The 17,114-nt window shown below is 39.4% G+C and overlaps 1 protein-coding gene across 1 annotated transcript in view; it reads left to right on the forward strand.

The window, feature by feature from the left end:
- The window catches only part of CUBN (cubilin), a 273,447-nt gene that overhangs the window by 217,008 nt on the left and 39,325 nt on the right, over positions 1-17,114 (forward strand). Inside the window, exons 57-59 of the mRNA XM_007460874.1 lie at positions 6,107-6,307; positions 8,956-9,085; positions 12,652-12,869. Coding sequence (XP_007460936.1) covers positions 6,107-6,307; positions 8,956-9,085; positions 12,652-12,869 — 549 coding nt within the window. The remainder of the gene's footprint in view (positions 1-6,106; positions 6,308-8,955; positions 9,086-12,651; positions 12,870-17,114) is intronic.

A 17,114-nucleotide genomic window follows, 5' to 3' on the forward strand; every position in this document is an offset into this window, starting at 1 on the left:
TCCTGACGAGTTCTCATGTGTCTGATTGAATGCTACCTCCCGGCCATAAACTCAACCTATGATATACATCTTGCTTCTTGAAGAACTTTTTTTAAACCTTGACTAAGTTCTTTTCTCTCCCTAGAAGACAATCATCCTAGTTGCATTTAATTATGTTCTACTTGAGAATTTTGTGTATATTTTGATTGTAATATAAGATATCACAATTGGTTCCCCTATGATTATGGAAAAGTGTTTACTATCATTATTTTTCTTACGCCTGTGGTTTTGTCACCAGGTGTCTTCTCACTGAAGAATCAGACTGATATCTTTGATCTAATGCAGTGAGGTGATGTGTACAGCTTGAGAAAAAGATGTATGTGTGTGAATTATTTGATGCCTGCTGACATATTTATATCTCATTTTCTTGTGTATTACCTTGTTTATGCTAGTCCTTGATATGTTCTTAGACTTTAGGTAACTTCACGAATTCTGATATTATGTAATGTTTGATTTCTTATGGATAACATTTGGAAGAGCACCCCATCTTAAAGAAATTACTACTGGAAATGACACGAGAATGTTTTAATCATTAAGCAACTTGCCAAATATCACAACTTTCATGATATATTGAGTCAGGCTTTGAAAATGAGCAGATTGTCTTGAACAATTTGCTTAGTTATCTGATAATATATTGCCATCTACAAAAAAATTAAAATACCCTCTCAGCTTCCTCTGCTTCTCCTTATTGTTGATACAGGCCTTTTATAAACAACTAGTGCATTTTGGCTATGTCTCAGTATAGATATACAACTGCTATTTCACGACTGATTTTTCTGCAATTAAATTAGTTCCTTTAATTTTTTGAAACATTAGCAAGTATATGACATACTTTACCTTATGTTTCACAGCCTTTCCATAATTTTCTAAGACAACCACCACTGTGATAGTCTATATCATCAAAGAGTTAAAAAACTAACTCTTTAGTACTTAAAGGATATCTGCATAGCAGGTCATTCGACCAAAGTAGAACTGAGATTATAATCTAGCATCAGCAATATTTCCTTTCATTCTGTGATTTTGCTTTTACAACTTAATGTATTGTTGCTGGCTAAAGATTTTTTTTTAGCTAATTCATACTATTTTTTGATTCTCATGTTCACCTCCTCTGAATGTTTTAAATTCCAGTGGAGCTCTTGGAACAAGAAAAATTCCAAGGCTATAATTAAGGTACACAATTTGGCAGTATTCAAACTGTGAATCTGAGTTTAATGTATTTCTTTTTTGTCCTGTTTTTCCAACATCATATTGTTTCTTATTACATGGTAAGGTCATTAAAGTTAAGTCTTTAACATTTTTAACTTGTAGATTTATTCCCAATTAGAAGCATTTCTATTCCAGGATTTTCAAAATGAAGGAATCCTTTGGGCTTACTTTAATAACATATCTTGAATTGATACCTCAAAATTTCTTCAGTTGTATAAAAACATAGCTAAAATGCCAAATGTGTTCCTAAAATGACTTAAAATTTAAATTGCATAGATATTTTCTGATTAAAAATATCAATTTTCTTTAAGATAATACAATTAAAAGAGGAGGGGGCTTTTAATGTACAAATATATTAAAAATGCATACATCAAGATTCAGTTAAAAGCAGTAGATTATCTTCAAGTTTGCTTAGATGTAGAGTTTATAGAAAGGATACTGGGTTATCTCATCTCGTCAAAGGAAGGTTTAAAAATAAGAAGGGGGGCTTCCCTGGTGGCGCAGTGCTTGAGAGTCCGCCTGCCGATGCAGGAGACGCGGGTTCGTGCCCCGTTTCGGGAAGATCCCACATGCCGCGGAGCGGCTGGGCCCGTGGGCCATGGCCGCTGGGCCTGCGCGTCCGGAGCCTGTGCTCCGCAAATGGGAGGGGCCACAACAGTGAGAGGCCCGCATACCGCAAGAAAAAAAAAAAAAAAAAAAAAAATAAGAAGGGGACTAATAGGCTTCCAGAACATGAATCCTTCAAAATGTTCTGTCTTTCCCCCTCTCTTTCTGCACGACAGCTTCATTTCCTCCTGTTACAGCCTGGCTTCCTACCGCAGTCAGGAGACCGCTGCTGCTGTTTTCCAAGTTGAACATGTTTGGCTCCCACTGTTGACTCCTTACTCAGTTACAGTTTGAACACATCTGATTGGCCTAGATGGGGTCTGAGATCCTACCTTGGAGTAATCATTCAGTCTATCAACAGTGCTCAGGACGGTGGGGTTCCATAAAGAATAATTGCAACCATGATTATGATTAGGATAATCCTTACTATATCAATTAGGAATTTTTATGGCACTATTAACAGGAAACTTAATTCAACCTGGTTTAAACATAAAAGGGCAATTTATTGACTTTCCTTTTAGACAACCTCAAAGTTGGTGGTCCCTCATATCCGCTTAATCTAGCATTTTCATTTTGTCATCAAACGTTTTACTTTTTCTGTTCTCACTCTGTGCTACTCCAGTGTGAGTCTCACCCTAAAGCTGGCTTCTGTCTTGGCTGTAGGGTAGCTGCCCTCACAGTGGGGCTTGCATATCCCTCATGCATGTCTAGGAAGAGAGAGGATGTCTATCCAGTGGCATGCTGGAGTTGGCTTGTACCATCTTGCAAGAGTCAGTCATGCTCCTCTGGTCCAAATTCTGCATCTAACGACCTCACGTTGGTAACTTGACATTGGCTATAGTGGGAGTATTTCTACCACAGAAGTTAGAAAATGCTACAAATGAGGGTGTGCCTCTTTCCCGCTGGTTGTTTTTACCAGCACACTACTGTCTATTCCAGATTCCAAACAGTTTACCTGAAATTTACTCTAAATGGATTGGCCTAGGTCACATGCCCACCCTTGAACCAAGATCTATGGCCAGGGGATTTGAAATTATAAAGTAAATGTATACCATAGTTTCTTTAATTTATAAGAATGTTCTAACAGCAAACAGGCAGTCTGATTGTAAAGTCCATTATGTCATGGTATGTGCTTGTATAAGAGATTGTAACATAGTTTTGGGCAGTTCCGATGGGGAATTTTAAGTAGGTAAAGTGCGTGCATGTGTGTGTGTGTGTGTGTGTGTGTGTGTGTGTGTGTGTGTGTGTTTAGGTGTTAGGTACATGTTCAAGTTATCATCTAGATGAGATAAAAGTGTTTTCTGTTGTTTTTGTAAATGAGAACATGAAAAATATTCTATATCATTAGCCATCAGAACAATAAATTAAAGATCACAATGAGGTACCATTTCACACACAACAGAATGGCTAAAATGAAAAAGACTGACAATATCAAATGTTGGCAAGCATGCAGAGCAACTGGAAGTTTCATACATTCCTCATGAGAATAGGTACTGATATAACCACTTGGAAGAATTTGACTGGCACTTTCTTATAGAATTAAATACATACCTTATTTATGACCCAGCAATTCTACTCCCAGGTATTTACCCAAGAGAAATAAAAATTTACGACCATTCTAGTATCTAGAATAGAAAAGAACTCTTAGAACTGAACATTAAGAAACATATATCCCAGTTTAAAAATGGCAAAGGAGGGAATTCCCTGGTGGTCCAGTGGTTAGGACTCCTCGCTTTCACTGCCGAGGGTCTGGGTTCAGTCCCTTGTTGGGGAACAAAGATTGAGCAAGCCACACAGTGTGGCCTAACTAAATATTTTTAAAATGGCAAAGGATCTGAACAGATATTTCTTCCAAGATATACAAATGGCCAATAAGCACATGAAAAGATGCTCAACATCATTAGTCATAGAGACATGCAAATCAAAACCACAATGTACTACCATTTCATACTCAATAGTATGGCTAAGTTAGACAATAACAAGTGTTGGTGAGGATGTGGGAAATTAGAACTCTCATGCTGGTTCTAATTGCTGTTGTGGTGGCAGGATGGTGCAGCCTCTTTGGAAAACAGGCTAATAGGTCCTCAAAGCATTAAACACAGGGTTACTATATGAGTCTGCAATTCTACTCCTACTTATTTACCCAAGAGGTTGAAAACACGTATCCACACAAAACCTTGTACATGAATATCTATAGCAGTGTTGTTTATAATAGCCAAAAGGTAGAAACAAAGCAAATGTCCATCAACTACAAAATGGATAAACAAAAATGTGGTCTATCCATACAATGGAATACTTTTGAGCTTGGAAGGAATGAAGTACTGACACATGCTACAACATGGATGACCCTCAAAAACATTATGTTAAGTAAAAGCAGCCAGTCACAAAGGGCTGAACATTATATATTATATATATGTTATTCTGTTTATGTGAGATGTCCAGAGTAGACAAATCCACAAAGACTGAAAGTAGGTTAGTGGTTGCCTAGGATTGGGAGAACAGAAAAGGGGGAGGATGGGGCGTGACTGTGAGTGGGTACAAGGTTTCTCTACATGGGGATGAAAATGTAGAAATGGGGGGAAATGTCAGATACCTAAAGTTCTGTGGAACTGTGAATTGGTAACACTTTTCCACAGGACTGTTCGATAAATCTGAAAAAGAATTTTACCTTAGTACCAGTAACTCAACTTCTAAAAATTTGTTCTAATGAAATAATGAGAAACTTCTGCAAATATTTATATATAAAAATGTTTGTTTCAACAGTATTTTTAATCACAAAAGCTAGAAAAGATAGAATTATTAAGCTGTAGGGGATGAATTGAACATAGTATGGCACATCTATATATTAGAATTTGACAGATGCATTAAATTCAGTGTTTTAAAAGATATTTAATCATATTAAATGCATGATGTTATGTTACTTCATGTTAATAAAATTTAGGTTACAAAAGATCATATGCAGGATGATTCCAATCAATGTTTTTGTTTTGTTTTGTTTTGGCTGTGTTGGGTCTTCATTGCTCCATGCAGGCTTTCTCTAGTTGTGGCGAGCGGGGGCTACTCTTCGTGGCGGTGCGCGGGCTTCTCATTGCGGTCGCTTCTCTTGTTGCAGAGCACGGGCCCTAGAGCGTGCAGGTTTCAGTAGTTGTGGCTTAGGGGCTCTAGAACTCAGGCTTAGTAGTTGTGGCACATGGGCTTAGTTGCTTGGCTCATGTGGGATCTTCCCAGACCAAGGATCGAACCTGTGTCTCCTGCATTGGCAGGCGGATTCTTAACCACTGTGCCACCAGAGAAGTCTCCAGTTAATTTTTTAACTATATAATTCACCCATAAAAATGACTGGATACATTGTAGTAATAAAAGTCTTCTTAACTATATTTAAAATAGATAACCAACAAGCACAGGAAACTCTGCTCAGTATTCTATAATAACCTATATGGGAAAAGAATCTGAAAAAGAATAGATATATGAATCACTTTGCTGTGCACCTGAAACTAACACAATATTGTAAATCAAAAAAAAAAAAAAAACCCAAAATATGCAAATAGAAAACATCCCATCACCAAAAAAAAAGTTTTTAAAATTTTTCGTTTTTCTGTTTTGTATTTCTCTTTAGAATGGGTTGGAGTATATATCTGTTTTATAATTAGAAAACAAAACAATGATATATATTTTACAATCACTAAACTCTTAAGCTAATATTGTTTGTGTGAACATTTGTTTAATTAACATTGAGATTCTAATGACGTCTCCGTGGTAGGAGTCCTTTATCTGTGTGTAAGCGTCACTGTTCAATGCAAGGTTTCTCACTAGCAGCACGTTGGCGTTTTGGGCTGGGTCATTCCTGTTGTGGTGGAGGGCAGGGGGCCTGGGGCAACCCTAAGCATTATAGCACGTTTAGCAGCATCCCTGGTCTCTGCCCACTCCGTGTCAGTGGCACACCCCAGCATGACAGCAAAACAATGTCTTCAGGTACTGCCAAATGTCCCTGGGAGGCAAAATTGTCCCCGATTTATAATCACTGAATTAAAGGAGTCATTTTATAGGGAAGAAAATTCTGGATTGTTCCAAAGTAGGATTCAACTGTTGTGAAATTCTCCCTGTTTCCTCACCCCTGTGCTTGTTTTGTAACTAGGGTAAGGGTCGTTCAAAAGGAAACCAAATTGCGTGAATCGTCCTCACATTTTCTTGTGATCATTTATGTTGCTTCTGATTATTACTTATCTTGCTTCTGGTTGTTCCATGCCCTGCTCAGCTCGCTCCACTGTAACGGGAAGCTGTGTCAACGACGGAGTGCACATAGTCAGGGGTTACAGCTTATCTTCCACGCCTTTGGCGACCCTGTGTGGGGATGAGAGCCTGTCCTCTGTCACCACCTCTGGTCCCATGCTGCTTAACTTCTACTCAAATGCACACACCACGGACTTGGGATTCAAGTTTTCCTATAGGATAACCCGTGAGTAGCCATAATGATGTAGTTTGGAATTTTCTTTTTCCCTCGAGCAATTTCCATAAGGAGATTTAATTGTATTCACACATCACCAAGTTGAAGACTCAGAAACCTTATGGGAGAAAATTATTAATTAGGTGCATGGTCTTAAAAACAAAAAAAAAAGGGAGGCCCTTTTTCATGAACTTTGGCAGAGCTACTCTTTGAAAATCAAATGGAAGATTGAGATTTATTTATTTATTTTTATTTTTTATTTTTTATTTTTTGCGGTACGCGGGCCTCTCACTGTTGTGGCCTCTCCCGTTGTGGAGCACAGGCTCCAGACGCGCAGGCTCAGCGGCCGTGGCTCACGGGCCCAGCTGCTCTGCGGCATGTGGGATCTTTCCGGACTGGGGCACGAACCTGTGTCCCCTGCATCGGCAGGCGGATTCTCAACCACTGCGCCACCAGGGAAGCCCTGAGATTTATTTTTGATAATTTAAGTTAGAACGAACTGATACCTTCAGTTGTTCGTACATTGCATAAAGTGACATTTTGGCCTGGACTGTCCAGGTGCCTATTTCATTTTCCCAAGTCACTCTGTTGAAAAACAATCCTTTATACATTTAGAAAAAATGTAAGAGAATATCTTTATGATGTTCTGGTAGGAAAGAATTTTTTAGCAATATGCAAAAAGCACAAGTCGTAAAAGAAAAGATGGATGTATTCAACTACATGATAATTTGCAGCTTCTCTGTATCAAAATCAGGGTAAGACAAGCCACCGAATGCACAAAGACCTTTGTAGCTACCAACATCTTTTCATTTTTTGTAGACAGTTTGATCCATGTTTGTTTGAAAATCATAAGATTCTATTTCCCTATTTTGAATGGTCTTTTCCTCTCCTGCAATAAACTTGGCTTGTTTGCTGACAGCATTTTTTTTCACATCATCCCAACTTCAGTAACACGGGCAAAAAAAGATCTTGCAAAATGTTTGTTTGATCTTTACTTGACATAACCCATTGCTAAAGGTAGAAAGGCAAATTGTTTTCTTTCAAATAAATTATTGTTCCCATTCACAGAAGAGCCTGAAAATGTTTATTTACTCATGAAACAGGCCTTCGTGGTTTGTGCACATTAACTGCCACCGAGGCCTGGCCCCGTTTGTAATGCATGATTTTGTGTGGCCCAGGGATTCTGTTAGCACAAACAGAACATTCCTTCCCCCAGTTGTCTGTTGGATAAAGAGAAGGGGTGACTTGTTTTATTCTTTTGGTACAACTAGTGTTATGGAGAGTTTCCTCCCCACTTTGTATTATTTTACTCTTTAATCCCTCATTTTCCTAAAACACTGTATACAAGGGTCCACATTATTTACTGTGAGAGTCTCTTTTAAAGAGGGTTGATATCGAAATTTCAACTCCTGACAATGTACAAGTTTGGGAGTTATTTTAGGCATTGACAAGCTTTCAGAGACCACATTATTGTGAACAAGATGAAATAGAATAATGGCTACACAAATCTAACATTTAATTCACTGCAGATATACCCAGGGGCCTGAGCACATGAATAATTATGGGCATAGAGAGAATAGCTTTCCCTGCAATGTGGGCTCAATTGAGACAAAATAAACAAACAAACAAATAAAAAATTACCTTAATAACCTTAAATGGCAGCCACTATTTGGTTATCATTTCTAAGATATGTAAATGGAATATATCCATTGATAGTATATAAACCATAAAAATATCATCAAAATATACTAACGTTACTATAATTTTAGAATCATAAAGTAAAATAAATATAAACCTTTCTCACTGCTGTGAGAATAGGGCACTTTCCATCATTGCACGGCACAAAGTAATCCTCCTTATATGCAAAGCCAAGCGAAAAAAATTAAAATTCTATATTTTGTATAATGGGATTTCATTCTGGTTTTACAGTTGTTGTTTTATTGACTAGTCATAGTAACTAAGGCCTGTGGGCTGTTGATTGCTGGACTCGGGGTGGGCCTACCTTCCTCATGCTTGTTGAGGATTGGTAATAAAACTTGGTCAAGTATGGTCCTTACCAGTCTCACGACCAAATAGAAATACGCGGGACTCAAGAGCTATGCATTTGAGCCCACAGAGGGAACTAAACTCCATTATTTCAAAAGTGATTTCTAAAATTTCACCTTACAGTAGTATATCATGGACATAGGAGGCTCCAATCCATATTATTTAAGATTTTTAGATCACAGCCCTTCCTGGGTTCATAAGCCCACAATGTGCCTTGGATTCTGCACACCTTTTCGAAACTTCCAGCAATCACTGTTATCCCTCTGAATCTGTCACTGCATTACAGAGAAAGGACAATTATATTCCAACATGTGAAACGTTTTTTCTCATCATTTTCACTCTGGCCATTATTTTGGCTCAGACTCATTCCATTCCGAGAGGTGCCTTGAAACATTCTTCCCTGCTTCTACCCCTTACTGTCTTTTCCCTCTACCTCGGTGGAAAAATCTGAAGTATTTGTAAGCACAGTAAAGAGAGGTTTACATTTTGCTTTAAGACAAATAATTATCATCTCTCTTGGGGAAAAAGGTACCATAGTAAAGAATGTCTGGAATTGACTTTCCTCTGCCATGAGTCATAACCATTCTCTGCCTGTTCCCCGCCTTCTGTTGCAGCCTGTGGTGGTGTGTTCAACCTCTCCACCGGGGTCATCAAGAGCCCTTTCTATTCCTACTCTGCGTACCCTAACAACATGCACTGTTTGTACACCATCACCATCAGGGACGACAGAGTAATCCAGCTCAAGTACGTAAGACCCATTTACCTTCTTAAGAAAATCCTCCCAGCTCTGTTTACGGAAAAGATGTTCATTTAATGATGCAGAGCACTGATTCTCATCAGAGGCACATACAGGAATCTGGAGGAAGGGAAAGTAAGCATGTGGTGTGATCCTGTTAGCCTGGGAAATGGGCCCCCTACCCTCCACGCAAGCCAGTGGTCATTCAGGGGAAAAACAGGCACTCACTCCACCGGTTCAAACAATTGTTGTAGTTTTCCGACAGTTCTAGAGTAGCTTCGTATACTAGGGTGTAAAGTTATAAGCCTATCTTTAAATCAAAGGGCATGGGGAAGGCAAGAGAAAGCAGTTTCCATTTTGTGGGCACGTATTATACACAAAGAACTTTAATGAACACTTCCACCATTCTCTTATTTAGTTCTTGAAACAGTCAGATGAGGTATGTATTATTAATCTCACTCTACTGATGAGAAAACTGAGGCTCCAAAGTGTCGCATAACTTTCCCAAAGTGATATTGTATTAAATGAAGAGTCAAAATCAGAATCCGGATCAGACTGATCTCCCCAAACCAGGTCCTTCATACTTCCCTATGCTCTCTCTCAAAGGGTGAATTTTCTAAGTACTTAAGAAATTCCTTTTTATCCCCATATCAGAGCACCTCTAAACTGGTGCTATATGAGATACCTTATATCATCAGGAAAATTCTCCCCAATCCTGCACACTTCCAACAAGACTGATGAAGGGAAAGCAACCTCCAGTGCTCTGAGTGACAGAGTTCACTATTGCTGTCATCTAAGATGATGTATTTCTAACTCCTGTGTTTCAGTGATATACAGCATATGGTGGAAAGCTCTGAAACTCAGCATATGGTGTAGTTTATGGCAATATAGAATTTTTTATAGAAGCTTAATGGGCTAGGACCCCCTCCTACCTCCCTTCCTCCTATATGTCAGTGATCACATTCTCTCCCCCCAGTCATAAACTCTCCATAATTTGCCTCCAGGGACCTCATATATCAAATGGGTCCTTGGACTGTAAGACACATCTCATCAAGCCTGGTTTGCTTCCTGTATCAGACAGTGAATTGTCTACAGGATGGACCCTGGAAAACACTGTAGGTCCCACCTGAGACTATTTGTAAAGAAGCTGTGCCCCAAAGCCAAAAAGTCCTTTAAGGCCCAGGAACAAAAGAATAAACAAAAACTGCCCAATGGCCAGGAGCAGGAGGCCTATGAAGGGATCACCTGCTCCGAATGGAAATGTAAGGAACGGTTCTTGTCATTTGCTGTCGTGGCACAATACTTGGTTCTTACACTTGTAGGATTAGAGCATATGCTATGATACGTGTATATTTTTTGCTCTTGCCTGGGCCCTGGGGCTCACCATAGTCAAAGGTCACATCAGCATGCTTGGAAAATTATTACATTCTTTCTAAGAACCTACATTCTGTGAAACAGATACTGTTCTGGGTACTGAAGAAGTTGTAGACATTAGTGAAACATAAATCCTTCTAGGCTCTCAAAATAGGCCAGCTTCATGACGTTTTCTGTTAATGGGCTTTTGTAAATATTTTGTGTGCTGTCATGGGAAAATGATGCAAAGCCAAAACAGCTTTGAGTCCTCTTGGAAACTCAGATTTTTATCTTCATGGATTCACGTTGTGGAAAATAAATGTATTGTCTATAGACATAAAAATGAAAGTAGTGTTTTTGGAAATTATCTAGCTATTGTTTTGCCTTCTTTTATTATAGGAACATTAAATGTTACATGTGGTTAAAGAAAATTAAGAAATTTTTCATCGTGATCTTTATCGTCAGTTTGAAAACATTCAGCCGATCAAAACCTGTTTTAAAATATTGTATCATTTTTTTCTTAAGCCTCTTAAAGGAAATATTTTAATCATGAGATATTTTCAAATTATTCCATATTATATGTTATATATTACAGAGGCCAGCAAAAATACCAAAACCCAGAAAACAAACAAAAACACCTGAGAAAGAAGAAGAATCTAGAAACATGATGGCAGGACATCAAATAATTTAAACAGGTTTAAAAAAAATAAGCTATAATAAACCCACCATAAAAATCCTTAAGAAAATCCATGTAGGAAGCTTTGCTTGTTTGGGAACTCTGGGAATAGTTACTTGAAATGACAAAGTGTAAGACCTGGATTGAAATATGGTGTTAGGGAACTATATTCAATATCTTGCAATAAACCATAATGGAAGAGAATATGAAAAAGGATATATATGTGTAATTGGATCACTTTTCTGTACACCAGAAACTAATACAACATTGTAAATCAACTATACTTCAATTTAAAAAAAGGAAAGAAAAGAAAAGAAATACTATGTTAGACAATGAAAGAAAAGTCAGGGATGTATCTGTCAGGATAGGTTATAAGTGGTAACAAACAACCCCAAGGCACAGTAGCTTAACTCAGCAAGTTTATTTCTCACTCATATGAGTGTGTCCAACGTGGCCTGGCAAGGAGTCTCCTCTCGTCATGGTCACTTAGCTGCCCAGGTTGATGGAAACTCATTTCTACATTTGCTTCCATGATCATCACTGCAGTAGAAGGTAGTGTGGCAAACTGAGTAATAGTTCTTAAAACTTCTTCCAAAAGTAATACGCATGACTCCTGCTTACATTTCTGTGGCCAGAGCATGTCTCAGGGCCACATCAGACCTCGAAGTGTGCACGGAAAGACTATCCTAAGAAATGTCAGGAAGGCTGAGCACTGGGATGAGTGGTGACATGCCCGTAACGACCACAGTGATCTGAAATGTGAATTTCTGGTTATAGCAGTTAAATAAGACTCAAGAGAATTTAGTTCATTCTTTCCTACCATTGGTTTTTTATATTTGTTATTTCTTTTATGAGGAATAACTATTTCTTTTTCCTAGTTTTCAAAATCATAATAATAACGATCATTTATTGGGTCTGTCCTTTTTTTTTTGAGCATCTACTGTATGCCAGTTACCATAATTTGGTTTTTACACATTGTTTCACTTAACCTTAGAATAAACTCCATTTAGAAAGAGGGAAACAGACTGTGAGAATGAGAATAAAGCTCTGATTCTAAAACCAGCATTTCTTCCACTTTATTATATTAGCATTCTTCCCATTAATAAAAAATAGATTGATAGTACCACTTGATCTCACAAAAATAACAAGGGAACAGAGTAAATACCCTATTTTTAATGAGACTGAAAAACTAAAGTGTTGCTGAAATGATAAATAAATATCAGTTCAACTTATCAAAACTTTTATGTCAAGTAGCTTTAATATGTTCTTGACTGTAAACCCCTGGAAATCCAGGACTATATCTTACTCATCTTTATATCTCCAGAACTTATGACACTCCTTGACATATTCTAGTCTCTCAAAAACTTTCCTCTAAACTTTTGAACTGATCAGTAAAATAGTCTACTGTTTCTACGTTTCCTATCAAGGGAAACTTGGATGCTGTTGGCGTTTGTCTTGTCTTTTTTTTTTTAAATAAGAACTAAATCTATAATTTAATGGAAATCCAAATGGAGAACATTATTATTAACAAGGTTCATTTCACAGGTTCAATGATTTTGATGTGGTTTCCTCCACCTTCTGCTCCCAAGACTACCTGGCAGTTTACGATGGTTCTAACATCAGTGATCCCCTTCTTGGCAAATTCTGTGGTTCCAAGCTTCCACCAGGTGTTAAGAGCAGCAGTAGTAGTATGTTCCTGGTGTTCAAGACAGATTCGTTTCAAACAGCAAGAGGTTGGAGGATATCTTTCTGGCAGACATTGGGTAAGAATTTTGCATGTGTAAATCTATTTGTCATGACTGTTAGTTTTCTGCTTTGTTTAATTTTTTTCACCTGTCTAAAGTTGCTCTTCATTTAAGTTTAGAGGAATATCTCACATAAAATTTTGGTTTTAAAAATTACACATGGTGTATTTTGAGTAAAAACAAAAAATCACTCAACAAATGTGTCTCTCTAGTATTTAAAGACAAAGTCTGTCTACACTGCCATCTCAAATGAGACCTGAGTCTCATTTTATCACCCATGGAAGTGGTGGACGTTAAGCCTATAGGTAGCAAAGTCCAGATCAAGAAAGAAGGCCCTGTAGCCTCTGTTGACTTTATCATTAAAATGGTGAAGAGCCTGGGAGACTTTTAAGTAAAGAGTGCACAGCCCCACTGGACTTCTGGAAAAATCATAGTGGTAGCAGGGTGGAGGAAGGTGGAAGGAAGAAACTTATCACAGAATTCCAGATGAGAAAGGTTGAAGGCTGAAACTAACAGAGTGGGAATAAAGATAGAAGAAGGGTGGAAACCTCAGAGATATTCAGAAGGTAGAATACCTTGGAAGTACAGTGTTGGGAACTTGATGCTTATTACATGAGGACAGGAGTTGAGGATGACTTCTATGGGTGACTTGTTGGATACTGGTGCCTTAGGAGGCTAAGATTTAGGGAAGAAATATTGTATTTGGTTTGGATCATTTTGGGTTGGAGGGCCTATGAGATATCTAAATGGAGAAATAGAGGAGGAAACTGAAGCTTGAGAAGCAACTTGGGCAGAGGAGGTGATCTGGGAGTCATCTAGAGGTAAAAGGAAAAGCTGGGTGAGAGGATCAATCAAAAATAGCACCCCCGTTTACTCCCACTGCTTCTGAGAAATAATTATCTATATAGAATTAACTTGGATCTTTGAATCCTTTAAAACAGCGGTCCCCAACCTTTCTGGCACCAGGGACCGGTTTCGTGGAAGACGATTTTTCCACGGACAGGGGTGGGGGCATGGGTCAGGTGGTAAAGCGAGCAACGGGGGAGCAGCAGATGAAGCTTCGCCCCCTCACCCGCCGCTCATCTCCTGCCGTGTGGTCCGGTTCCTAACAGGCCATGGACCAGTACCAGTCCACGGCCTGGGGGTTGGGGAGCCCTGCCGTATGAGTTAGCCGGTCTGTTCTCTGTTTATCCGTACTCGTAGCATCAGTGGCACAGTCTAAGATAATTTATATTTGACTCTGGGAAGTGTTTCGAGTCTTCCATTTGAATATAGAAGTGAATAATGTTCTGAAAGCAAACCGCTCACAAAACGAATCGCTTACTGTGAAGACTCAGAGAAACCTGGGAGGTTTTCCACAATAAGAATCCTGACTCACTGTTCAAAGTCTTTCTTCCTCTTTACCCCATGCTGTGGCTAACCTTCAGCCCTCTGATAGAACGCAGAGCTCACCTTCACCTTCTTCACATTTGGTGTGTGATTTGTTTCATGCATTTCTTGAGGGGAACAATTAGACATTTGTGTTTTGAAGGCTTCCCAGTAAAACGCAGACATGGTGCAAATTGTATCAGAAAATCACTTTGCCACCTACCCTACTTAGCTGTATCAGCAGTGACTTGAAAGCAAGTCTCATGGGCAGACAGAGAGCATTGCCTTAATGGAATTGCCCAAGTGAAGTGGCATATAAAACACAGAAGCCTATTTTGAAAGAAAAATTAATTTTCCTTTGGAGACTTTTTGCACAAGAGAACTTGTTTATTCGTGCCTTTAGCACAGACTTTAGAATCAAATGACACATAATTGCATAGCTCTTGCTACCTGCTTTCAAGTTGTTTTTCTTTTTCCTAATGTATTCTCGCATGATCGTTGAAATCATCCTAAAGTACTCCACACGGCTGTCACCTGCGTGAAAGCTTCCACGTTAGCCCGTGTTCCCTGTAGCCTCATTAATTATTACATTTTTCTGAGTTCCAAAAAGACATTCTCCGACTTAAGGTGATTTTACTAAACTGCAGTAGCACAGAAGGAATAGTCTTACACAGTCAAAGGCCCCGCTCGTCCATAGGCACTGGCCGCTTTCAGTGAGTAACTATTTTCCTCTGGTCACGTGCAGAGAGCAGAAATAGGGTCTCATTCCTTGCCTCCCAGTGTGCTACGCCTGCATGCTTCTCACCTCTTCTTCACGTATAAATGCTATTGGCCACTTGGGAATATTTAAGAAGTAATTTTAAGTGATCGTTAGTGGTATTTTTTTTTTCCTGAACAACCGATTGTTATAATTTTGTACTGTTTTGGTCTTACAAACCTTTCAAGACCACCCATATAAATTCACTGATCGTTCTGCATAGCTTTTCAGTTTGGTTTGTTTTTTGTTGTTTATGGTGAGGAAAAGGGGAAGAAACAATAAAGAGTACTTTGAATTCTAGGGTTTATAGAATCTTTCTCTTACAGATCTATACAAAGCACTTAAACTTGGCTAATAAGATGCACTTTTCCCCTCAGTCTTGTCCATTTCAAACTGCCCTGGGCGTCCTGTAAAGAGAGAAAAAACAACTTTATGGGTGGGACAGTGAATTTTAGTTTCCAAAACTGTCACTTTAGCCTGGAAGACAGTATCTTCCCTGAATAAATAATTGATGTCAAGAGGAGACCATTTTAGTCTGTGACATCTGTTTAGCTTATCTTGACCTAAACACTGGAGTTTTACAAATTCGCTGTTTTGATTCCACACTTGACAATACTTTATGCACATCTGCTTTAATTTTTCCAAAGTCAGTAAAGAGCCAGCTCATACAATAATATGATTATTAGATAACTTCTCCTTGGGCATTTGTTATATTTGTATCGCTAATGGGTCAGAACAAATTTGGGGGAAATATCCCCCCTAGTTTGTCGCTAATGAATTATGTGGTGAAATCAGGTCTCCTCTTTTATGGAACTTCTGCTATGAAGGGCCACCTGCACAGGATGGAAGGTAAGGAGAAAGCAAAAGCCAGCACTTCCCGGGAGCTGATACCTACCTGTGAAGCACACCTGCCTTCCCGCTTTCCCCATCTCTCCTCCCCTACATGAATAACTGATCCCCGATAACTGATAACCAGCAGAGTACTCATCCTGGGATCTGTGAAACTCTGAAATTATCTGCAGATCTAAGCGTTTTTCTGGAGAGTATGCAACTTTCACCCGATTGTCAGTGGTGTCCATGATCCTGTGAAGTTTAAAAAGCTTTCAGTCCTATGGATTTGGCCAAAGTGGGCAAGCTCCACAGTGCAGAACTAACACTGATGAGTACCCTTTATTCTACCCACTTCTGCTTGCTGAGTTCCTGCCCCTCCTTTACCACCAGAGTCTGCTTCAGCTCTGGCTGTGCTCATCTGTGTCACTCACAGAGCATTTCAGACCTGCAAACGTGTTTTTAAGCCATCAGAGCCCCCATTTCTTCTTACTGTACTGGTCTCACACCAGAGTGCCTCTCAGTCAGTCTGTTTTTTTGTTTTTATTTATTATTTTTAAAATTTTATTTATTTTGTTTTACTTTTTTGGCTGCATTGGGTCTTTGTTGCGGTGCACAGGCTCCTCACTGCAGTGGCTTCTCTTGTTGCGGAGCACGGGCTCGAGGCGTGCAGGCTCAGTAGTTGTGGCATGTGGGCTCAGTAGTTGTGGTTCATGGGCTCAGTAGTTGTGGCTCGTGGGCTCAGTAGTTGTGGCTCACGGGCTCAGTAGTTGTGGCTCGCGGGCTCAGTAGTTGTGGCACGTGGGCTCAGTAGTTGTAGCACGCGGGCTCAGTAGTTGTGGCTCGCGGGCTCAGTAGTTGTGGCTCGCGAGCTTAGTTGCTCCGCGGCACATGGGATCTTCCCGGAGCAGGGATCGATCCCACGTCTCCTGCATTGGCAGGCGGATTCTCAACCACTGTGCCACCAGGGACGCCCCCTTTCCCAGTTCTGTTTCTCATGACAGCTTCCCACAGAGACAGAGAACCTGAGTTAACCCCCCTTCCCCACCCCCAGCCAGGGGCACTTCCTGTCCTGGGCGCTGCTCAAGGAAATAATAAAGCAGTCATTTCTTAGTTGAAGCCGTGCATCTTGGAGGATGGGTGAGAGAGGAAAGAACATTTATTCATGCAGTTATGTTCCAGGCCCAGTCAGTCTGTTTTTGATGTGCTCATCCCATTAGATATGAAACTTGTAGATACAAGATTAGATCAGGGGTTTAAACTATGTTTATTGACTGTGTTGGACCATAGCAACTAAACTTGTTTTCTTA

The sequence above is a fragment of the Lipotes vexillifer genome, unplaced genomic scaffold, assembly GCF_000442215.2.
Source record: "Lipotes vexillifer unplaced genomic scaffold, Lipotes_vexillifer_v1.1 scaffold534, whole genome shotgun sequence".
NCBI classification, from domain to species: Eukaryota; Metazoa; Chordata; class Mammalia; order Artiodactyla; family Lipotidae; genus Lipotes; species Lipotes vexillifer.